The sequence below is a fragment of the Stegodyphus dumicola genome, chromosome 5 (genome assembly GCF_044657685.1).
Source record: "Stegodyphus dumicola isolate Sdum_Otavi_A_Nest chromosome 5, ASM4465768v1".
NCBI classification, from domain to species: domain Eukaryota; kingdom Metazoa; phylum Arthropoda; class Arachnida; order Araneae; family Eresidae; genus Stegodyphus; species Stegodyphus dumicola.
This window is the reverse complement of record NC_140772.1, coordinates 106,646,127-106,672,447: the sequence shown is the minus strand read 5'-3', so window position 1 is coordinate 106,672,447 and position 26,321 is coordinate 106,646,127. Positions and strand designations below refer to the sequence as shown.

Below are 26,321 nucleotides of genomic sequence, written 5' to 3'. Positions count from 1 at the left end.
CAGATGCAGGAAATATCCTGCACTGTTTACAAATCAATTTGTAGAAAGCACGGGCGGCAACAGCTAAGGCCACAGAATACGCCATCGCCAACAATATTAACTTCCTCTTTATCCAGGAGTCCTATACTAGAAGCAGAAAAGTAGCAGGCTTTCCTCTCAGCTGGAACATCTTTCAGACCACAGACCCTACAAGCCCACCACGCGCAGCTATAATATTCTGCAACTCCAACTAGTGCCCATCAATCATCAAAGCTGATCCAGATCATGTTGCCATACTGCTACAGACAGAAGGCCTATTGGTTTTCATGATCTCCATTTACTCAAGCCCCACAGACTGAATGCAACCATCAACGTTCTAGAGCACATCTCCCCCATAACCGACAAGCATCGACAGTTAATCTCTGGTGACTTCAACGCCCAATGATACTATCCGGGGGTACTTATCCACAGACCAGAAAGGCCAACACATAAATAATTACATCTCCTCAAGAAATCTGGTCATTCACAACATCATAGATGCGCCTCTCTCTTTTGATCGCATCTTTGCTAAAGGATGGCCAGATATCACGCTGTCTACCTCACTAATGGCACCAATGATCCAAAATTGGACAGTTCAAAACGTCACTAGCCTGTCAGACCATAGATATATAACCTTCGATATAAGCCAAAATACTACCGTAAAAATCATAAAGCGCTACAAACTTCCGGGAAGGAAACGTCAGGCCTTAAGCAAGAAATTTCACTCAGTACTTAATACACACAAAGCTCATCTCCAAGCAGCCTCGTCTCCGGAAAACCTCGAACTCTTCACGGATACCCTTAACCTCAATACAAGAAACATGCAATGAACTCATACCACAACGTAATGTAAAGAACATTCAGACACTGAGCTGGTGGGACGGAACCTTACGCACCCAACAAAAAAAGTGCAGAGCACTAAGGAGAAAGCTGAAACAGGAACATCGTCATGAGATACCATCAAACACGATCCAGATATTCCAAAATGAAAGGGCCAAGTACAAACGAATGATCCTGGATGTAAAGAATAACAGTTAGCGGCAGTTCTGCACGGAAACCAGGGAGACCTATGAGATCCACCACAAGATAACTGCTGACAGGATTTTTAAACCTATGCAATTACACCTACAGCAAGAGCTACAACAAGACACCAACGTACCAGCAACTACCATAAATAGCATTTTGGACGCAGTCTTTCCTGAAGATGACACAGGTACGGACTCACCTACACACGCCATCACAAGAAGCATGACTACAACCTCCAGAGGATTCGGATTTCACATTAGGAGAACTCCAGCATATCGTGCGCGACTTGCCAAAGAAGAGAGCACCGGGCCCCGGTGTTGTGGATTACGATATCATCAGGGTGGTCATCCATTCAAATCCAAACCTCATTCTAAGCTACTTTAACAAGCTGCTTAAGGCAGGGCTATTCCCACGTGTATTCAAGATCGGACAAGTAATCCTATTTCTCAAAAAGAATAGGGAAATAGCCCAAGCCAACTCATACCGGCCCATATGCTTGCTCTCAGCTCTAGGAAAAGTCTTTGAGCGCCTTATTGTCAACAGGCTAATGCACCATCTGCATAAGACTAACCGCCTAAGCAATCGTCAGTATGGATTTAGGCCAGACCGCTCGACCCTCCACATCCTCTCTGACATCCAAAATAATATCTTAAGCAATCGTAATAACGGCTTTCACACGGCCTTCATAAGTAACGACCCGCAGAACGCATTTGATACCTTATAGTGGCCAGCCATCCTAGCAGCTTTAAAAGAGGCTGTACGTCTCACATATTCAATATTCTCAACAGCTACGACCGACCGCCATCTAATGGTCCTGCATAACGATGGGACAATCCATAAGAAACAGAACAGAGGCTGCCCGCAAGGGTCATGTGCCGGTCCTGATCTGTAGAATTTAACATTTAATAAAGTGCTCAGTGCTCCATAGCCACAACATACAAATGTGTATGCGTACGTAGATGACGCGGCCTTCATAGTGAAAGGGGATAAAAGAGAAGAACTACACAGACACTCAAACGAGGTATGCCACCTTCTGCATACACTATGCCACTCTCTAAAACTGAGAATCTCTGAGTCAAAATCCAAAAATTCTCCTCATCCCGAAAAAGGAGGGTAATTAGCACGAAGACCCACTATCTCCATCAATGGCACACGCATCAAGATCACCAATGAACTTAAATATCTAGCCTTAACTTTTGATGCAAAAATGAACTGGATTGCACACATCTTGGCAATAACAACGCACAGCAGCCATCGCCAGAACTATGAGACAAATGCAAGGGTATAAATGGGGTTTAAACCCACATAATTCAAAAGATTTTATATCTGACGGTTCTGGAAAAACTAGTTACATTCTGTGCATCTCCGATGCTAGGCCGCAAAGTTAAACACCTACTCAGTATTCAAAGACCGTGTGCACTCAACATCACTAAAGCATATCGAACAATTTCTACTAATGCGATCTGTGTAATGGCAGGCTTATTGCCTCTACACACGTGTGTCAAAATGGAAGCTGCCAGGCAGCGTGTCAAGTTACTGCACAAAACAGCATCTTATGAGAACAACATCTTCTGACCAATTAACTATGAATTACCTCCCTGATTATATAAACATCGACCGAACAAGTTCACAAGTGTGTAAATAGTATATGTTCAACCTCCAAGATCAACCAATGAGCACCAAGTATTCAAAAATATGTTCTGCAATACTTCAAGAATACCAAGCAACTAATACCAAGTACTCAATATATACTCTGTAATGTATACCAACAAATGCAACAATGCGAATAATACACTAATACACTACTGGCCATCCATAATGCAACACCAAGAAAGACAAGAAATATCACAACAAAATTTATTTAGCAGATAACATGTTGACCAAGTATCAAATCATTAAATTTATAGATTTCTGTGAAGAGCGGTTCCTTCTAGAATCAGTAGCCAGAGTAGCCGCAATTGTTGGAGATCACCGCTGCCACACGCCTAGGCATTGATTCAAAGAGACTTTGGATGTGTTCTTGGGGTACAGCAGACCAAGCAGCTTCCACACGTTGCCAATGTTGATCTGGTGTGGCAGCTTGGGATGTAATCTGGGTCAATCGTTTAGCAACCATGGACCGCATGTTTTCTATCGCCGAAAGATCCGGAGAGCGAGCCGGCCAGGGAAGCAATTCAATCTGGAGATTGACGAAGAACCCTTGGACAATGCGTGTCACATGTGGTCGCGCATTATCCTGTTGAAAATGGCTGTGGGCAAGCCCTGAAGGTAAGGAAGGACAACTGGCTCCAACACCTCGGAGATGTAGCGCTGACTGTTTAAAGTAGCGGCAATACGTACTAGAGGAGTGCGAGAATGATATCCAATACCGCCACATACCATAATATCCGGTGCAGGACCAGTGTGGCGGTGCATAACGCAGCTGTTCAGCATCCTCTCTGCCCGGTGTCTCCAGTCAAGGTTTTGCAGACAGAAGCGTGACTCTTCATGCGCACAATGTCCCTGTCAACACGTGAAATGGTGCATTGAGGTGAATGCAATCGAACACATCGGTTCGTAGTACTCTCCTGTATCCAACGGTCACATATCCGCATTTTACAGTTGTTTGGTTTCGTCCAACACGACTACCGATTTCCCTGAAAGATAATCCACACTCTCGGTAGGCCACTATCCTTCCTCTGTCGAACTCGGATACTTGATGAAACGATGATCGCTGTTTACTACGAGGGATAATTGACTTTTTTTTTTTTTTTTTTTTTTTTTTTTTTAAACCACAAGAAAAACACAATTGCTGAACTTGAAATCGTCGAAAACTCCAAGCCTTAAATAGCACTTTGAAGTGGCGCCACAGGCGCGCGTTATGTGCGTCTGCACTGAAATTCTAATCATTTGCATATCTCACCTCCGCTAATGCATGTTGTAAATTTCATGTTATTCGCATGCTTTCGTCAGGGGGTTGCATTTACGGTGGCCAGTAGTGTATAATGTACCAAGAGGTGCAGCAATGTGTATATAGCATTAATACTATACAGTAAGTGTTTATTTTTTTAATCTTTAGTAATATGTACTAAATATTCAATAATGTGCTCAACAATGTCTACCAAAGAATGTACTACGCTTACATAAGAGTCCAAATAATAGGTGCACAACAATGCGCATACAGCATTAACTTAAATTACCAGGCGCACATTTTCAAATCTCTAGCGATGTGTACCAAGTATTAAATCCAGTACCGTGTACTAAGGAATGTACTATGCTTCCGTAGGCATCCAATCACCAGGTGCACAACAAAGTATATACAGGACTATAAATAAAATCTCATAAGTGTTTAAATTTAAATACACAGATAGGTGTACGCATAAAATAAGTCTCCAAACTAATAGGTGCATATATCTGCGTAAATAGCATAATTATAATTAAACAAGTGTTCAATTTCATATCCACAGCAATGTGTTCAGTAATATATAAAAATTATAATTAAGCAAGTATTTTCTTTCAATCCCAAGAAATGTGCACTAAGCATTCAACAATATTTTCAGTAATGTATAGTAATTATAATTAAGCAAGTTTTTATTTTAAAATCCTCAGTAATGTGTACTAAGCATTCAGTAATGTGCACCAAGTTATGGAACTCATAAATAATAAAGTGTATCTTAAATTATGAGTAACTAAATATAAATGTGTACCAATGCTTAAATCTCAAGTAATGTGTACTAAGCATTGAGCAATGTATAGTAACGAAGCAAGTTTTTACTTTGAAATCCTCAGTAATGTGTACTAAGCATTCAGCAATGTGTACCTAAATGTACCAAGGTTGCTTTAGATAAGGGTGGACGTGGTGCTATACCAATTAACCAATAAGGTAGATGGGTGGTGTCCATGTCCTCTGTCACTCACTCACTTTTGTTGACAGTAGCAAATTCGCTTTCTCTAGCTGTTTTGAATTAAGTTCTGTTGAACGTTTGAGTAGTTAAAAGATAACTACTGTGAGATATCATACAAATATCTGAGGAAATTTAAGCATTTTTGTTTTACTTATTTGTGATAATAATAAATCTTATTCATTTTTCATTGGACTTGTGCATTCAACTCATAACGAACCCGTACGCACCCAACAATATTAATTATTGTACAGTCTTTAACACAATGCCTGTGCAGATCGGAACCGGCCAAAGGCCCACAGCCGAGGAAAGCTACAACGTTACAATATAGGAATGCATTGCCTTTCATTTCCTGGGATCTCCAACATGAACTGCTGATGGCAAAAAATCCATCCTCGTTGCATTGATTAATTTACAAAATGGCTTGAAGCATATCCTATTCCTGATCAAGAGGCTATCACGGTAGCAAATGTAATGATACAACATTGGATTTCTAGGTTTGGAGTGCTTCTTCAGTTACATTCCGATCGAAAAAGGAATATTACGTCAGCTGCAATTAAAAAATTCTGTTAACTTACTCAGCATAAACAAAACAGAAACGTCATTTTTACAACCACAGTCAGGCATCAGGCTAGAGAGATTTAATCAAAAGATCTTTAATAACATTTCTCTAATGGTTCCCAGAAACAAACAGGTCTGGGAAGAGAAGTTACCCCTGTTCTTACTGGTCTATTGCAATGCTGTCCACGAGACAACCACCTATTCTTTATCTCAAATGGTCTTTGTTTGTGAACCTTCATCTACTTTGTGATCTGTTATTTGGTTGCCCTCCAGATGCACCTTCATTGCCTAAGTACATTCAAGGTTTTCAGGCATGGTTTAAAGTGCTGCACAATTTTGCACGGGAGCGAGTGAGCTTGGCGACAGAGAAAATGGACCCAATATGACACAAGAGCCACAGGATATCGATTCAACTAATGAACATGATTTAATAACAAGATCTTGTTATGGAATGCAGTTCGACAGAAAGGACTTTCTCTTGAAGTACGGTTATGCTGGAGCAGTCATTACATGGACCTAAACGGGCTAAATGACATCGTAGTTCGAATATGGATGTCATCATATTCTAAGCTTGAAATAGTTCATAATGAAAGACTAGTCTCTTATTATGGCCATAGTACATAGTCCATATAGTGTATTTAACATAAATAGTATGTAGGCCATAGTTATATGTGCATATAAATTTGTAACTTCATTGCGTTTATTTACTGATTTAGTATTTAATTTGTTGTACATTATTTATCGAAATTATTATTTTAGCATTGCATTGATTTTCCTTCGTTCTTTCGGCTATCTTTTAATATAGCCCACACTGAATTTTAACCAAAAAATATCACCAAACATGGCAATAAATGATAGGAAGTGGCAACCCATACCGGTGTGCGAGCATGTCGTAACTCATACCACTCGGCAAATGCAATGTAAACAACCGTAAATTTCCAGTGTTCCAGAAAGCAATAAGAGGATGGAATTACGGTTACAGCTAACATTAGTGGTCAATTACATTTATTAAATTTCAATACAAATTATCGAGATACCAATTTACTCAAAGTTAAATGCACATGACCCTGTATTCTTACTTTTCTGGCATAGTTTTCTCTTAAAATTTTCTCACGCTGCATTGCAAAGGGAAATACAAAAATTTTAATTATAATTCTACTAAAATTAAATATCTAAATACAAAATTCGTAACACTATTATCAAAGATTATTTAACACTCAGATATCGTGGAGCAGTTACTGCTTTATAGATAAGATTTTTGGCTACTTTGGAGATGGAATTTTTGCATTGATTTAAGGCTTGCTCTAAATCTGCTATTAGTGATGTTGTAATTAAGTATAAGGAGACTTTATTAGTATAAGGAAAATTTAACGTGGGAGTTTTCAAACAAGCGTAAAAGTTTAGGAAAGATAAACATTCCTGACAGATATTTTATGTATAAATTAAGAAGAGAGTAGGAACGTTTTAGAGGATTTTTGATGGATTGTAGAATGTTGAAGGAAATAGTTTATTGTGAAAAAAAAATATACCATGTGGGTTAGTTAGTCAGAAAAATTCATTGAATGGTTGTATTTGAAGACGCAAGAAGTGTAGGGCTGAGAAATCGATTAGGCTGGGATCTTGGTTCGCCTGTAATAAGCTTAATTTACAGGAAATTGTTTTCTTAACATAGGAATTAATTAAGGGTACGGCATCTTGTGATATTGAAGAGGATTTGACTTTCCTTCTTCGACATTAGCAGACTGGTGTTAATTTGTTAACGAATAAATATTAGATCATGTTGAATTGACTCCAAATAAAATTAGTGGGGTTGTAGAGACATTAGAATTTTTTGGAAGTCAGCGAGATGAAAAATTAGCAACCGTCTTCACCGGGAATCGAACCACGGACCTCTGGAATACCGTCTCAGCGCGCTGCCGTTACACCACAAAGGCATGCTAGGGAAGTGGGAGAAATACCTTATATACTCCCCTTTTTAAAGGGCGACTAGGGTTTTAGGGGACCTAGTCGCCAAATCCTGGGTGCGGAAAATCATCATCCACAACCCTTTTAGTTCGGGCGCCACTGTAGAGACATTAGGACTTTTTGGAAGCCAGCGAGATGAAAAATTAGCAACCGCCTTCGCCAGGAATCGAACCACGGACCTTTGGAATACCCTCCCAGCAGGGTGCCATTACACCACGAAGGCACGCTAGGGAAGTGGGAGAAATACCTTATAGGGTAAGCAAAGTTTTGAAAGCAAATGAATCAAAATTTTGTAAAAGGAAGTACAACTGAGGGCAATATGGTGAAGGTCAATGGGTTTTTGGGGGTGTAGAGTACAATTCAGGAAAGGTGTTTTTCATGGCTGTTCATGAGCGGGGTTAAAAAACTTTAATTGCATTAATTAAACAATGGATGCAGCTAGGTAGTACTACTATTTCAGTTGTACTACTATGCAATGGAAGGTTATAATCACAATGTGTTGACTATGTACAGACTAGTTGGCTATGTACAGGAGATAGACAATATCAGACAGATACAAACGAGCTTCCTTTCACTGAAGTTCGAAAGAAAAAATGCCATACAAAACCGCTTGGAAAAAAGCAATCCAAATACGTGTTGCTAATTAAGCCCAACGACACAGACCGAACCCCTGAGCAGGTTAGGGTCAAGCGCAAAAGCCTTTGGCATAATGGTTGAAGAAGTTTGCCCTACCTGGGTCAAGGAATTGCTGCTGCGGTGAACTGCTAGGGAGGATATAGACGTGCTTCGGAAATCAATAGAAGAAACACCTACGATACTAAATTACATAGTAAATACTAAATTACCTAATCTTGATGATGCTGACATGTACCTTCGCACAAAAGCATCTCCACCACCATGCTTTACCGTATCAACCAAGATATTGCAATTAAATTCCCCATTTTCTCTTCTCCATAGAATTATATGCCTATCGGAAACAAAAATGTTAAATTTACTTTCATCTGCAAATAAGACATGGTTCCAATACACTTTGGGGTAGTTTACCATTGATTTTGTGAAGGAAAGAATAAGCTTTCCATTTTTTTCACTTGCAAAAAATAGAATATGCTTTCCATTTTTTGCACTTCAAAAAATTTTCTTTGAGGAGAGTGCCCATGTAATCTAGCTGATCTGAGTACTTGTTGAACAGTTTCAAGTGAAATTAAAATAGAAAAATTTTCAGAAAATTCTATAGAAATCTTTACAGCACTCAAATGCAGACTTTTCACAAATTTTCTAACTATAAATCTCTAATCATGTTGAACTAACTTTGACGGACGACATCTTCTAACTTCATTTTCAATCTGATTTTTTTTAAAGTGTTTAATCACATACCACAGAATGGGATAAATTTACTACTTTAGCGATATCCTGTCGCTCTTTTTCACCCTTGTGATGAAAAATGACCAATTGTCGAGTGATATTTGTTATTTCCTTATGACTGCATAAAATTTTTAAATATTAATTAAAATGTAACAAAGTAAGCAAGCAAAGAATAAAGCCAAATGAATTTTCAAACGTTATTTAAAAAAAAAAAAAAAAGAGAGAGAGAGAGAGAGAGAGAGACTATAATTTTAGAAAATGTTTTGGTGTGTGATCACTTCTATGGTGTGTTTTATCTATGAGTTCTTACATTTTCAATTTTAGAAAAAGAAAATAGGTCAGTATTTTAAAAAAAAAATCTGTTTTATTCAAAATTGCATGGAGATGATATGAAAAAATATAGGGCTTTATATTCAAATTTAATTCTGGGCTACAGCGCCCTACAAATTCTTAAAGTGCCCGAACACTTTTGGCAGCCAATGTGTGTATTTTTCAAGTTTTGGAAAGGAAAGGGAGTATGATCTTTTAGCAATGGTAAAAGGAGTGCATGGGGCAAGAAAGGTTGAGAGCCACGGACCTAATGTAAAGAAAGAAATCAACTAAAATCAATATTTCTAATTTATCCATTACTCTCCTTGCTACCGAACACACTAAAGTTCAAAACTATTTTCCACCTTTAAACAAGAAGAAATTGTTTTGCATTCATAACTATTAAATAAAACTTTACAAAATTTATTCATGGAAGAATAACAACTTTCATTTCTGAAACAGACTTTGCCATTATGAATAAGACTACTCTTTTTCCTACTGTACATCTTGACACTATATTTCTCTTTCACAGTTTTGCCAGCAAATTTACTAGCAGGTTGCATTCTCTAAGAAGGCAATGGAAATATATGCTTCTTGTGCAAATTTTATATTTTTGTATTCGAGATAATTAAGATACATAAATGACTTCATTGCTGCGAAATATTTTATTTCAAATATACAGGTTTAAAATATCACAAAATGAATATGTTATTTTGGAATGTTTCACAGAAACATACCTTCTGCAATTCTACTGATGTTCCACAAAAAAGGTTTTCAGATATAAATAAAAAATTAAGTGTGAAATGTAATCACAGTAATTATATTTCTACAGTATAACTCAAAGAATACAGGAAAGTATCCTTTGGATAAATACACAGAGCAATTTTTTTCAAAAATTCTCTACTGTCCAGCAAGCAGTGTCTTGGATTAATGGCATATTGTATGGCATCATTAATTTGTGCTCTTAGAGCAGAATATGATTTATTTTTTAATAAACCTTTCAAATTTATTAATGCTTTGTGAGCACCGGAGGACGGTGATGGTTCAGAATTTTTCAAAGGTTGATATGAATCGCTGCTGTTGTCAGTTACAGGCAAATAACCTGAAGCCATTGCTTCTAAACGTATTGAAGCATTTTCAGGAACTTGTAGTAATATAAATGCTGACATAACACGGCAAAGAAACCTAAAGCTGGAAGTAAATAAATGAATAAAGTTAAAATAATAAATTACAATTAAATAGGTTTCAATTATTAATTTATGAACAGAAATAATTTGAAGGCAAATCTTACTTTACAGATAAAGGTGATGGTTGTCCAAGACCAAATGCTGCCAATAGACCATTTCCTATTTTGTCTTCTCCAAGAAGCGACAAATGTGAACAAAAGTAAGACAGTGCTTTTTGAACTACCTTTTTAAATAAAATAAATAGTATTAAATACAGCAAGGGGAAAATAAAAAATTTGCTCATGTTTAGCATAAATCTTACAAAATTTTATGAAGACAATATTTAAATATAAAATACGAAGGTTGGAACTTTAATAGTGGCAACTATTTATTTACAAGGTATACAAAAGTGATTCATGTCACCATGTTCTACAGTCCTTGAATATAGTCGCCAACATTGTGTACAACCCGTTTCCAATGATGTGGAAGTCGCAGAATACCTGTAGCAGCGCCTGTTTTGTTGATAGTTTGAATGGACCGGTCTACTGCCGCAAGAATCTCAGGAACAGTTTGGAAGCGAGTGCCATGAAGTGGTTCCTTCATCTTAGGAATTAAGTCATAGTCACAAGGGCTTAGATCTGGGGAGTATGGTGGATGGTAAAGCACTTCCCAGCCCCATCGCTTGAACAAATCAGTCACAGCTTGCGCTGCATGCGGCCGAGCATTGTCATGCAAAATGAGAGGAGCGTTCTGCAGAAAGTGTCGCCGTTTTTTTTCTCAAAGCTGGTCAGAGATTGTGCTCCAAAAATGAGCAGTAATACTGCGCAGTGACGGTCTGCGTTAGGATGACACCATCACAGTCGTACACGAGAATCACCATAACTTTCACATTGCTGGGGTTCTGACAGGATTTCGAACGTCGTGGTGACGCCATTTGTTTGATTGGCATTTCAGTTCTGGCTGGTACGATCGGGCCCAAGTCTCATCCAGCGTAATGATACGGAGTAAAAAAGCATCTCCTTCGCGCTCATAGCGCTCCAGGTGGGTTCGGGCAGCATCGTATCGTAGCCATTTCTGCATTTCCGTCAATTGATGTGGAACCCATCGTGAAGCAATTTTTCTCATGTACAGGCAGGCGTTCCTTCAGAATGTGCAGCACAGTCGTATGCGCTAATCCCGTTTGTCCGGCCAGCTGACGAATTGTTTGGTGACGATCATTGTCCATTATTGCGGCAACAGCTTGCACACCTGCATCGCTGACACTCGGACGACCTGGTCGCAGCATGTCTGCCACGTTTTGGCGTCCTTCATTGAATGTTTTCACCCATCTTGCTACGATTCTGTAAGGCAATGCAGATTCCCCGCAAGCCTCTTGAAGCCCTTGATGACACTGTCGTGCTGTACGACCTCTGGCACATTAAATTTTTATCCAAAATCGTTGTTCTTGTTTTGAAAACATCCTGACAACACTTACTTTAGACCACGAGATAATACAAGGATCCGTTCTTCGCGTCACTTAGCATGCACGTGACGTAGGCAGGACGAGTCTTTTTGCTGAGAGGTAAGGTAGGTATGTAGTTTACGTGTGGTCTACGCGATATTCTTTGGTTTTGTTGCGTAGCGTTTTTTCAGCTGTGTTGCCACTATTAAAGTTCCAACCCTTGTATTTTAGAATTTGATTGTACTTGACATTTTACATTCTGTGATCACATCATACAGTAGAACACTTTGTTTTAGTAAAATACATAAATGCCCAAGTTCCATTCCAGTTTAAACAACAGCATCAAGAAAAATGGAATCCATGAATTTTGTGTGTCTCTGTGTCACTGCAAACATTCATGCCTTATCTAAGATTCAAATTAAAATTCTAATAGACAGACTATATACATTAAGATATCCCTTTTATCACATGCTGGAAGATGCTCAAAACAACTGCAAACTATATCTGGTGCACATTTTTTGCAGTTCCGTGTTAAAGGCTGACCCTGAATTCATGGATCTGATGTTCTGCTCAACAGCATTCCAAACTGATTCAATAATCTTAGAACTTGGATGCCATTCAATGATTATGAACTCAGGTCTTCATTCCTCAAGCCATGCCTGGATATTAATGTCCTGTAGGAGTGGTTATACACATACTGTACAAAATAAACCATTCCTTTTAGAATGGACAAAGGGATATGCGATCAATTATCACATTCTGATAGTATGTAACATTTATAAAACCTATCAGGTACATTAAGGGACCTAATACGTCACATACAAAGGTTTCCTATACCATCACAGAGCAATACTATTGCATTTAATTAAAATAAGTGACATATATAAGAGTCTACAACATAATGCCATACCATCATTATCCCACAAGCCTAATTTAACAGATGTTCATTTTTGATATTTGTGGCATTAGAAAAAATACAATAATGTGTTGCTATCAGTGAATTAGAAATAGTCTGTAATTTGCAATGCTATGTCTGCTTGTATTTTCACAGTGCCTATATGCACTGCCATTTGCCTAAAGCATGTATGCTTTTTGTTTTTGACATACTACGTAATTACATCATATGTATGATTTACATGATATAAACATAATTTCTGAATGACTGAGGATGTAAATATCAGCCATATAGATTTTTGATTTTTGTACTTTTTAAAAGCATTTTTAATTATGATTTATGTACAAAACAATATTTATGAGCTGTAGCATACCAAGGAAATGTTTTAACCAATTCAAAAATTCGCCAATTGGGCGGCTGTTTTTCAGATATCAGAAAGTACCAGATATACACATATGTAATGTCCAATAAGCAGACTTACATAGATCCAGTATACATTTTAAATTGGTCTCCATATATGCAGAATTTAGTCATTACTGATACAATTGATTGCTATAACATGAGTTGTATTTATCTGTCAAATGAACATTATTCTATTCTTAAAGTAAATAATGCATAAATTAGTACAGTCAAAAGTCGTTAATCCGGACTCGTCGGGACTTCGGCGATTCCGGATTATCGATTTTTCCGGATTATAGATCATCAGTTTAAATCTGGTAACATGGCATGCAGAAATTACAAAATTAAAAATATGAAACCGTAATTTATGAAATAAAGAACAATTATGATCTAAAGGGTATCAAAATTTACAAAAAGAAAAAAGCTTAATATTTATTTGTTTACTTTATTAAACATTTCCTTCGACTCATGTGATAATACTTTCTCTTTAATTCTATTAAACAGACATAATTTCTTGTTTAGTTACAAAGTTCCCCTGTTCAAGTCCTATAATTGCTGTGTTGAGAATACCGACTAATTTGTCAATCGAAATGTTTTCGTTTTCAATAACCTCTGGGTCACTTTCTTCACTATCTGAAGCGAATTATAATGACGAGGAACTTGATTTAAATCATATCAAAGACAGAATGAAATACTACACTTAGTATGGAATTATAAACGAAATAAAATAAAAACATCTGCCCTGAAGATAAGGATAGTGCTGACAGATTTCGGATCTCAAAACATACTTTCGCTTTGTAGATACAAATTACATATTAGTAAATATATATCGGAAATTCTATTTGACATAATCTTTCTAATCTATCATAATCTAATAATGACGTTTCTGCCCCCCCCCCCTCTGCCGCAGAGCAGCGTGAAATTGATAAACAGATTTCGGATTTCAAAACATACTTTTGCTTTGTAGTAAATATATATTGGAAATTCTATTTGACATAATCTTTCTAATCTATCATAATCTAATAATGATGTTTCTGCCCCCCCTCTGCCGCAGAGCAGGGTGAAATTGATAAACAGATTTCGGATTTCAAAACATACTTTTGCTTTGTAGTAAATATATATCGGAAATTCTATTTGACATAATCGAAAGTTCAAGCTTACTTTTATAAAATTGCTCTAACAGTCTGCAAAAAATAATAAGCCGGATCCAATTCGAAGACTAAGGAACAACGCAATCGGCAACATTAACTGAATTACATAACTTTAGCTTTAATCCGTTACGATTTAAACGCGCATGCGCACAAACATATTCACAGCCGTAAGGGTCTTATGCGCTCTCGTAAACGCCTGTGCGCATGCGTGAACGCGATGCATGCGCAGAAAGTTTGTAGCTTTGAGGTCCGGATTATAGATCATTCCGGATTATGGGTGTCCGAATTAACGACTTTTGACTGTATGGAACATTGATACTAAAGAGTGACAGTATTAAATTTAATTATATAATTCTCTCTTAATTTTGATTTACATAATATGTATGCAATTCATGAACAACTTTTATAACTATCATTCTTTGTATAAATTATTCAAAGGCCCTTAGGCAGACAGCCCTCATGTTCTTTGCCATAATTAAACCCGTTTGAACATTTCTTCTCTTCAGTTTTCAGAATTGCCAGAATCGAGATCAAAGTGATTAACTTAATTAACCACCTTTCAATTATCTGCATTAAAAACAAACAAGTTTGAGCAATACAGCATGAAATTTGAAAACAAACATACATCTGTTTAGAAAGTAAAGAACATGTATAGTAGATGTGATAGTTTTAAGCATATGTAGGAAATAGATATGATTATAACAAATAACAAAATATAATTCAGGCTTAATTGCCTCAGTGCATGATATAAGTAAGACAAATTTTAGTGGAACATCTTTAGATGCCAATCTCATGATATACATCCAATAATGGATACAACTAAGCACACTAAGATTTATGATGATTTTGCAAATACTAAGATTTATGATGATAGCCACAAATTTAATGGCTATTACAAACCAAAAGCGAAATTTTCCAATTAATGGTATTTGTGAAGAAGTGGTAATATGTTATTCTATTGTGATGCCAAGGCCCAAATAACAATGGTGTGGCTAGAGGGGGAAAAGGGGGCGGTTTGCCACAGACGACACATTTTATAATAATCAATAATCAATAAATGAATGGAACACAAAATCTATAGTATTGGTTCCAAATTCAGAAAATTAGCTACAAATAGTGACGGAATTGACTGCATGGTTGCAGAGAATGAAAAAATATCAATTGACAGTTGAGTGGGAATCCTAGACATAATAATAACAGGACTTTGACCTTTCTAATTGAACAAGAAATTGTTTATAAAATTAAACAGAAAGCATTAGCACAAAGAAAAACAATAATGTAAATAACTTTCATTGAAAGAAATGTTTAATCAAACAAAGAAATAAATATTGAGTATTTTCGGGCCAATGTAAATTTTTGATTCCCTTGAAAGTCATATTTACTTCATTATTTTATAAGTAAATACCTCAAGAGTTTTAATTTTATAGTTTATATTGTCATCATCTACATTTAAATTTATAATTTAAAATCTAGAACCACCAAAGTCCCAACGACTGATCTGTAATAGAAACTATTTTACATGTCTATGTAAAGTTTAAACTTTCTCCCTGTAGTATGCTGAAAGAAATTTAATGTCTTAAATATATGAATTACATTAAGAACAAATACATCATAAACTTACAACAAGTTAAATGCATTCCTGATGGTACGCATTGCAAATGAAAAGTTAACATGTGGTAATGAACTGATTTAAAGTCAGAGCTAGTACAGCGTAAAGGAAGTTAGTTAAAAGTTAGGCTTTCTAGCCAACACTTCTAAAGTTAAATGAAAATTAAGTATAGAACATCAGGTATAGACTGCTTGTTTTTGTGTGGATTTAAGCTGAGGGTTTTGAATGTTTAGATGACAGCTTCTTGCAGCAATGTCTTGTGGTTACTTGCCTCAGCAGCTCTGCCTAAAGTTATATTCTGGCTTTAACATCTTGCTAGCTGATGTTTCAAGATACATGGTAGTAAAATTCTCAGCCAGCTTAATTAGCCTATTTTATAGACAGTCCCTTAACTATGTTATCTGCATTTGAATTTAAGTTTCTGTTAGGCTACTATGAATGCCACAAAATATCAGAAATTCACTGTGCATCTAATTTAAGATGAAATAAAAAGGTTATTTTAACCTTCTTCGCTATTTGTAATTTGTTGAGACTTCAACAACAATCGCTACAGGTTTAGCAGGATCTGCAGGATTTAACCTTTTAGTTATAGTAGAACTCTACAAAATCTCATGTGATAAACAAATAATGCACATTTCCACCTTAAAAACAAGAAAAATTTTTAGATAGAAAATTTAAGTATTTTATAAATACTTACTAAAATATGAGCAAAAGTGAGTTTTAGACATTTCTCCCATTTTAAATCATAATGGAGAAAAAATTTATAGTCTTGCTATTTATTTGTTGCCAACTCCCTTGTCTGCCTGTTGTGGGGAAAAAATGCAGGTGTTTTCTAGATCCTTTTATAATTTACTTAGTTCACTTATAATATTTGTTGCTATGGGGAAAGGTTTCAAAAAGCAAAAGTTGAAAAACAAAGCTAAGTTAACAATCTTAAATTTCAACTCTTCTTCCTTTTCCTAGCAACAGCAAGCAAGATCCTACCATATCTTCTCGAATAACAATCATTAATTTAATCATACAGTTTTTCAAAAGAAACATACGGAAATTTTGAATACATTGATTTGAGAGACTACAGAATGAGAATTAAAAGGGAATTTTTTAAAAAATAAAAATAAAATATATATATTATTAAATAAGAACTTCTATAATGTACACATATTCTACGTAAATTCAAGTTTACAAAATTTTAGATTGTTTTTAGATAAAGATAAAGCTAATAAATTCACAAATTTTCAGTAAAAACTCATATGAAAATTCATACATATTTACCTGTAGTTCATTATCATGGGCTAACATTATACACAGTTCCAAAACTTTATCCCACAATAGAAGAGATTTAGACTCATTCTTTTCACTGAAAGTAAAATTAAGATCTTTATTTAATTCTAAACTAATTTAACATCACATAACATTTTAGAAGGAAAATCAAATGGATAAATTAAAAAAAAATAAACAATTGATTTTCTATTCTCCTGTAAATGAGTTGTTTTATATGTGAATTAAATGTTTCACATTTCTTTTAATAACTTAAAAATAGTTATTTCTTAATAGTAATGAATAATGCAACAACATAAAGTACTTAACTAATTGATTATGATTAAGCATATTTAATATGAACTTTATCAATGAAAAAAAATAGACAAAAATTCTGCTTCCCTGTCAGATCTGATGATAGCAAGTTCACGGTGTAATTTATTTGCAGCTTTATTATACTGTAGATAAAGCAGTTTGAAAACTCAAATAAAAAGAATATTTTAGAATTTAGAAAAATTTTTCTTAAAAAAATTATATAAATGACAGACATGCTAAGTCATCATAAACAGAGACACTGTCAACAGATGCTGACTTAACACCAATAATGGATAAGCAAGATGTCACAGCACAATCATCAGATCTTCGCCTTGGTTTTATGTAAACTCAATTAATTCTTGACAGAAAAGTTAAGCTTTTGTTAATTTTTTTTCTTTTAAAGTACCTTATGTACCTTCAAAAATGCATAGGTGGTGGCCTTGCTTCAACCTGTACTAGTATATTATTAAATCTTTTTGTAACATAAAGATTATGAAGTTAAAAAAAAAAATTAACAACAATTTTCTTTTATTATACATTTATTTTTATTTTAAAACAAGTTTTATATATATGTCAAACACAACAAACAAAATTACAGGGTAATTGTAATTAGAAATCTTCCAATTATAATAATTCAACTACAACATGATTAAATTTCCTAATTTATAACTAAATTATATGTACAGTACAATTATAACTTCAATTATAATTATACTTTATGTGTATTTACTGTAATTAAAATGCTATTATAATTAAATTTATTAGTACTCATGATTTATTACACCTTGAGAGAGGAACACTATTTTTATTTATAATATAAAATCCTGTGTTCTTGAAAATAAAGTCTGTCGACTCAATCATGAAGAACAGAGGAAATAGTCAAGAAACATTTCTCAGTGAGTGTTACCACTGCACAAAACATAAGAATTATAACTAATCATCCACACACCCATACACATACTGAATTCTCTGCATGTTATTATTTGGCAATGAATAAGATCTTTAATTTATTTTTTAAATTTAAACAATCTGTTATTGTCTGAACAGAGTTCATAATTGAAACTACAGTTAATGCAACTATAATTGCAATTACAATAAAATGATAATTACAGTTATAATACAATTGCAAAAGCAATTAAATAAAAACTGTATAAGACAAATCAACCACAGAAACTAACATGAATGAAATTTGTTCTGTATTCTGTTTAGAACAACAGTCTTCTGCATTTGTATACCAATTCTGGTTCTTGCACTATTATGCTCTCTAGAATCTTTATTTATTATTTTATTTATTTAATTAATCTCATTTAATTCAAGTGCGTCTAGAAACCATTTTAATTAAGCAACAATTCTCATAGTTACAAACCTGAAGTGACTAAGAATACACAGGTAAAAGAAAGCTAAGAATGCAATGAAAACAATGTTGCAAATTTTTTTATACAATGTGAGTGTGTACTGAGAATTCTTTCCTCTAGACCAGAAAGTCGATGTGACATTTTTTATGGATGTTTTGAGATGCCTGAGGGAAGGAAGATATTAATCATAAAAGATCTCATAGCAGAATAAAGAGGAAAACTACCACTAGAATAAGTTTACTAAAAGAATACATGAACTTATAGTGCCTTGAAGATGCAAAAGCTTCTGGCAGGCAAGAAACAAGCAGTGGTACCTCATTTCTGCTACTTGCTAGATTTGGACTTATTTTCTATGCTGAAATCTAAACTGAAATGTCACTGCTTTGATTCTGCAAAGGACATTTCAGCTGTATCCCAGACAGTGCTACGCATATTTCAGTAAAGGTTTCCAAGAAGCATTTCACTCATGCAGCATGCATCGAAAATCGATGCAAAAATGATCTAATTTGAAGAGAATAGAGATATTATCTGAATCAAGTTAACTAGTTAGGCTCATATAGTTTCTTTCTGACTAATGTAGGAGAAACTGGATGGATTTTTCAAGTACAGATTTCAACTATCAAGCTCTTTACATATTTACTTTATTTATTGCCAATTCCTGCCCTCCAGAACACACAGCAAATTTTTACAAAAGAGAAATGGTTTAAAATGAAACATTTATTAAAGTAGTATAATAATAAGTAGTATTTTCTTTTAAAGACTTAAAAGTCAAGGCAAAGAAAGAGGAAAATAAAATGATCAGATTAAACAAAAATTAGATCATGCTGACAATATGGTAAAAATCCAAATTCAGTTTATTCACCCTTACATAATTCTTGTGTTTGTCCATTCACAGTTCAGCAAATTCACTGTTACTCTCCTTCTTCATCCAGACTTCTACATTTTACTTACTTGCATTCAAATTTTTCCAATGATGGCCAATGCTTTTAACCTTTTCAATGGCAGAACTCCCCTATTTTTGATAATAACAATCTGCCCCCCCCCCTTCAAGCTATGAACTAACATTATGCTTTTCATTTCAATCCAAACCTCAGCAGTGAGATTTATGGGAAAAAAAAAAAAAAACTGAAAAAGGCTTTTCCTTTCCTTCAAGTAGTATTTTGTGAATTTTTCAGGTGAAAATGAACAAATAATCATCAAAATGGCTATTTTTCCTCCATTTAAATACATACCTCATATGATAGGGATATAGTTATTTTCTTCTGCTAAAACATATTCAGTAGTTTTTTGTTACCTGCAATCCTATCGAAAAGTCACACACTCATTGTCTACTTTGGTGAAAAACATAAGTTTGAATATCTTTATTTCTATTTTAATGATTCATTTATTTTTACATTCCTCTTTTTCTATACAAGACACGCACACTTTTTGTTTTCTTATGCTGTTGTTCTCCCTATGTACATAGCAATCTGTTTTTGCTAAAAAAAAAAAAAAAAAAAAAAAAAAAAAAAAAAAAAAAAACTTTGTAACTCCACAAACTCAGCACCATGCAAAAGGAAAAGAGGGGCATATGATCAGCCTTTAACAAGCAACATTATAATTTATGTATGCAGTAAACTAAATCCGAGATTTCATTGAAGATTATTAAAACTGCAGCAAGCTGTCCACCATCATGCTAAAATTCTCATAGCAGGGATCATAACTTGCAAGCACATTGGTGAAAGGATCAAAGAGAAAGCTGTCTGGGGGAAAGCTAAGCATATACCTAGGTTGCCACATAAATACTTTTTGGTAACATGGTGCACTATTTCACCAATACTTTTTACTGCTTTTCAGTGGGGCTATGGATAATTAGAAACTGCCCAATATTTTAAAAATTCAATGTGACACAATAATAAAAATTTGCAACTTCCTGTGCATAACTAAATATAAATAAATAATTAATATTCACCTTAGATCTGATCTTTTTATCCAGTCAATAAGGCTCTGAAGTAATAATTTCTTGCTTCCAACAGATGTGAAATTTGAAGTTCTATTTAATATGTAACAGTAGAGAGTCAAGTGAGCACACTGATTCACACAAGAACGTGCAAAATTATCACTTATATTTAAAGGCACTTGAAAACAAGACGAGACCAGTTGCCATATGCTGTTGGCTTCATTTGGTTCTAGAATTTCTGAAAAAGATACATTTTTATGACTTAGAAGGGAAAAAAGTTATATTAAAGAGATTTAAAAGATCTAACATCAAACAAAATACCTGTACTAAAACGAGTTACAAGGCAACATTCAGCAATAGCAACCTTGACGGCATCAGATTTCAGGCATTGGCAAGCTGTCTGAAGACAAGGCAGAAGTAGTAAACTCTGAGGTCTGGTATTTAACCAAGACACTACAGAGTCTACAGCTTGCTTGACAAGCTGTGGATCTGACAAATCATTTAGAAAACCAAGTATTTCCCTTGTAAGAGGTAATGCAGCATTGATTTGTTGCTCAGGTTTTGTACCTGTTGAAAACAATAAACAATATAATTAAGGACAAAATTATGTAATTACTAAATTCAAGACCTATTTCGCTAAAGTAAATATTTAAGTTCTTATAATTATGCACTGTTACTAAAATAAAAAGGCCAAGATCCCAAATCGTCAGGGCTTCGGCAATTCTGGATTTTAGATAGTTTAAATCTAATAACATGACATAGTAGAAATTAAAAATAAAAAGGTAATAAAAAAAATCTTAAAGGTTTCAGATTTTAAATTATGTCCAAAGGGACTTTTTTACACGTTTTACGTGTCACCTTTATTTATTAAATATTATGTTTTTTGCACTTAAACCATAAAATTCAAATCAACAGCAGTGTCGCAAATTAATTTTAAAATAAGCATATATCTTTAGAATTTTCGATACACAGTTATATGCGCTGGAGATAAAAATGACCCCCCCAGAGTGTTGCCATTACTCACTTTTAAATCACTGAGTTTGTTAATCAAAAATTCGTTAAAATTTTACAAAATATGAAATTGATAATAAAATAAATTCCAAATTTCAGCTTTCAGATGCCCATATTCGAAGTAGGATTGCATCATTCAAAACTGGATGGCTCTAGGTACTGTTGTTTAATCACAATGTGAGAAACATACATACATTTTGGAAGATTTTTCATTATTTAATTTCTTCAAATATAATACAGGGCGAGAGTATTTGGTGGCAATGATTTGAACACTGTTTATAGGGTTCCGACGCAAAATCTTAAAACAAAAACAATAGTCCTTCAGGGACAAAGCCTCTTTGGACTAAAAATAGAAAACAGTTGTTTATAGACAAAGTAGAAATTGCTTTTAATGAAGCATTTATGACCCTTACAGAATCAACATTTACAACAAACAAACAAAAAAAAAAAAAAAAAAAAAGAGAGAGAGAGAGAGAGAGAAAGCTTAATATTTAGTTGTTTAGGGTTTTATACAAAAACTGACTTTTTGAAAAACTGGTTTTCGAATTCAATATTTCTGAAAAACTTGTTTTAAATGGTTTTTGAATTTTTCTCAAAAAAAAAAAAAAAAAAAAAAAAGGAATAGGGGAAATATTTTATTTAATTTATATAAAACAACAAAAAACAAAATCAATATCAAAGTCAAAATATTAAAAAAAAATTAAGGATTACAACATATTACTTACACAAAATAACGAAAACACAAACAAAAATTTCAATTAATATTTACATCATTTTCATTAATTTTAATTTCTCCTACGAAAATACGATTTTAAAAAACATAAAATATTCACCGAACGGAGTGCTAAGTCTTGTTCTTATTTTGAACACAATATTGCCTGAAATTGAAATACTCATTCACTAGCTATTGAGCTTCATTTTATAGTTTTTTGTTCTTTTATTCGTTGCGTCAAACAATGAAAATTTAGCTTTCAGTGTCGTCGGATTTATAAGTTTTTCTTCAGGATCTTTAAGAAACTTATGAATTGGTTTTTCCATGGCTTCTTTTTTAAAAAAATATTTCTCTATGTTTATATTTTTTCATAACAGCAGCACGATCATTTGTTTCTGCAACTATGTCAGTTTCTAGATTCAAGCTAAAATTTTGTAGCCTTTCAGATACCAATCCTATTGTTCGCTGAGCATCACAAGAACCAGGTATTGGCATTAATCCCAAACTGAATCTTCTGCCAAGTGATGTACATTAATGTTTAAGTATCTATGATTTCTTTTGCTAGTCTACGTTTAAAGTTATAGAGAATTTTTTCCTATTTTTTTATTGAATCTAATTCAATAATAGTTTCATGTTTAGCTTTGTCATAAAACACATGAATGAGATCCATTACTGTAGAGTTGTTTCTTGGTAATAAATATCCTTGTTGTTGAAAAGACTTATGAATGAACTATTCATAATGCTATTATTAGAAAATCCCTCCACAGTTGCAAGTTTTGATATGATTTCTTCTAAACTACTCCTTTTCATTCTCATAAAATATAAAATATTCGCTAGTTTTTTTTTTTTTTGAAGAAGAAGAGGAATATCCAGGCGTTTCTTCTTCACTAATCATTTCTGATTTCTTTTCGATAAATATTTTATTAACTGCTTTCAAATGATTATGTAGATTGATCGTAGATGATCCTTTGCAGCTCAAGATTTTATTACAATGATCGCAGACTGCCTTGTCTAATCCTGACTTTTTGAAACTATCCCAAACTTCCGCCTTATTCATTTTTATCTAAAAATGAAATTAAAGTTATTAAATAAATATTTTTTAAGTTTATTTTATTATTTTAATTATTAATATTAATCAATCTAATTTAAAGAAATCTAACCTGCACATTTTTTAGGAATTTTGAAAAAACATGCATCTTCTTAATCTAATTCCAAAGTTTGATAAAGATATAATTTATGTCGAAATGTTACAAAAGAAAATATGGATTATTTTAACATCCTGTGTTTTATTTAAAATTCCATTAGACAGAACTTTTTATTTGACATTAATTTTTGACAGAAGAAATTTATATAATAAAATTAAAGTTTTAGAACATAAAATAGAAAATAGAAACATAGAAATCTGCCATTTTGCTATTAACTGGTGAATTTGACTGAAATTGCATTGGTAGTTACGGGGTAGTAGAGTTGAATTATTAAGCTTAAATTTAAATTTGTAAATAATTTGAATCATTGTTATCTGTCCAGCTGTAAAAAGCTGATGTTAAGTTCTGCTAAACATTTCTGTAATTTCAAGCCAAAGTGAAAATAATTTTTTTCAGCTGTTTTTGACCTGGTACTTTTAATTTTGTTAGTGCTTCAGTTCCTGTCACTTCAATCTGAAGTGATATGAAATGCTTTAGCTTTGATTTTTATTCTGCTCTTGTTGCTTTAGCATTTTAGGTTTGAAGGTATAGGTTCAAAAGTACAATTTCTGATGCAAATAAAATTTACAAAAATAAGATACACAATATGTTAATAGCATGACTTAGAATTGTCCATAAAATTTTCATCATAGGAAACAAATACATTATACTATTAAAATACACTAAAATTTTATCTATAGTTAACTATAAAGGAAATGGAAATTTATATAATCACCTTCAACAATAATCTCTTCAACATCCTTCAGAAGTGATGGCAAGATGATTTTAAACTTCGAAGGATCTTTCAAAACAGACTCCTTCTTTGATTCAATAAAAGTATTCAAAGCAGTAATATATTTACGTAGAAATAGCAGTTGCTTGGAGTTATAATGATATGACATGGCAGCTTTAGTACTCATGCAACAGACAAGTTTCAGGAATCTGAAATCAGAATAGATATTAGAAATACAAAATTTAAGGAAAAAAAAAGAAAAGGGAGGAAATAAAGAAAAGAAAGATATTCTTCCTATTAATTTTCTTATGCTTTAAATATAAATTATGCTATGAAAAACACATTACACAAAACTTTATAGAGATACATAAAATACAGAAAAAAACTGAAAATAATACATATACTATTTCATATTTAAAGCCAATACCAAATTAGTAAAACATTACTCCATTAGGTAAAACTATTTGCAGAAATTTCACATCGTCCTGTAAAACAATAATAATAATAATAACAATAAATCTCTATTTATAAACAGATGACTCAAAACATTTTCTTCATACCCTACCCAAATTACATCACATCATAATTAGTTTAAATTCATTTAGAATTTTCCCGTTTTTTTCAGTTGACAATATAAGAAATGCTGAATGTAATTTTATTCAACTAATTTATTCATTCACATAACATGGAATTATTATCTATGCACATTATAAAGAAAATATCTATTAGTAACTGATATTTTCTCTTTCTGCAACTCTACCAAATGTCGCTAAAATAAAACTGTACTTTTTAATTGATGGGGGAGTAGCTAAGCACCAAACATAATGGAAATACACAATTTTACTCAAAAAGAAAATGGCAACCCTAAATTTAAACACAATTTCACAAAAGGAATGGCTATTTTATTAAATTTTAAATAAATATTATAAAAATAAATACAGACATTCACAAATGAAAACACATGTAATTATTCTAATCATCAACCGCACAGTGATACACTGCAAGTTAGAGTCAACAGAATTCTTCCAATGTATACTCTTCACATGGATATTTTGAACCAATATCCACTGTATAATCTTTTGGTATGTATGCATTAGCGCAACCATTTTTGTGATTTTACAGAAGAAAAAGGATGATGACTTATAATTGCATATTATATACATGCATATTTCCCATTTTTATTTTGTATTTAACCCAAAAAAATCCATTAATAAACCTACTAACAAGAGCCTTTCCATGCAACACGATTACTTTGTTTGCCTCCCCCCAAGCTATATCATGTCACCCTGTTAAGGAAAAAAAAACTTCTTTTCAATCTTAGTCTACTTCACCGCCAAAGTTTGTTTTTCAGAATCTTTACTCTCAACAATCTCAACTACTTGAAATCAGCAGCCATTTACAGAGGATTTCCCCATGGTAAAGCTTTAAAATATTTTCCTCCTGCCATCAAAACAGACAGTCTGCTGTCAGAAATAATATAACTCTTCTTCTTGTTGTCATTTCATTTCATTCTTCTATTAGTTATAAAATTGCATGGATTCTACAGAATTCAGGATATTTTCTCACCTATCAGAAAAATTTGTTGTTTGATTTTTAAAAGATTACACATCTCCGACTTTAATTCTTAGAGAATTTACAGCATACCTTGTCAATGTGGTTTGAGATATATCAGTTACACTTAAAAGTGTTAAAATTTCACCCCCAAAGAACACAAATCTTATGTCCAGAAAAGAGAAATAAACCTATTCTTTCACATATATTCATAGTTGGAAACTTAATCACAACTCTGCCCTTTCGTCTTGCAAAAATTATTCATATACTGAATTGCATTTCTTTGAAGCTTTTCATATTCATAAAATTTTTTCTTTAATTTATGGCATTAATCCCAATCTATTCCTTCTTAGTGCTTTTAGAATTTCAGTACCTTAACTTTTTCAAGTTTCATTACCATTTTCTTCAGCAGATGGTGCTACATTCATGTTTGTTTTGCTCTACCCATTGTTTTTGACATACATATAATCATTGTTTCTCT

The 26,321-nt window shown here is 33.5% G+C and overlaps 1 protein-coding gene across 2 annotated transcripts in view; it reads right to left on the bottom strand.

Moving 5' to 3' along the window:
* Nucleotides 1-9,772: 9,772 nt before the first annotated feature.
* The window catches only part of Epg5 (ectopic P-granules autophagy protein 5), a 342,575-nt gene continuing 326,026 nt past the window's right edge, over nucleotides 9,773-26,321 (bottom strand). For both annotated transcript variants that reach the window (XM_085816957.1, XM_085816958.1), the window contains exons 43-48: nucleotides 24,293-24,498; nucleotides 20,971-21,216; nucleotides 20,662-20,887; nucleotides 17,056-17,140; nucleotides 10,414-10,532; nucleotides 9,773-10,313 (exon numbers count right to left, since the gene is read on the bottom strand). In XM_085816957.1, coding sequence (XP_085673083.1) covers nucleotides 9,941-10,313; nucleotides 10,414-10,532; nucleotides 17,056-17,140; nucleotides 20,662-20,887; nucleotides 20,971-21,216; nucleotides 24,293-24,498 — 1,255 coding nt within the window. In that variant the 3' untranslated portion in view covers nucleotides 9,773-9,940. The remainder of the gene's footprint in view (nucleotides 10,314-10,413; nucleotides 10,533-17,055; nucleotides 17,141-20,661; nucleotides 20,888-20,970; nucleotides 21,217-24,292; nucleotides 24,499-26,321) is intronic.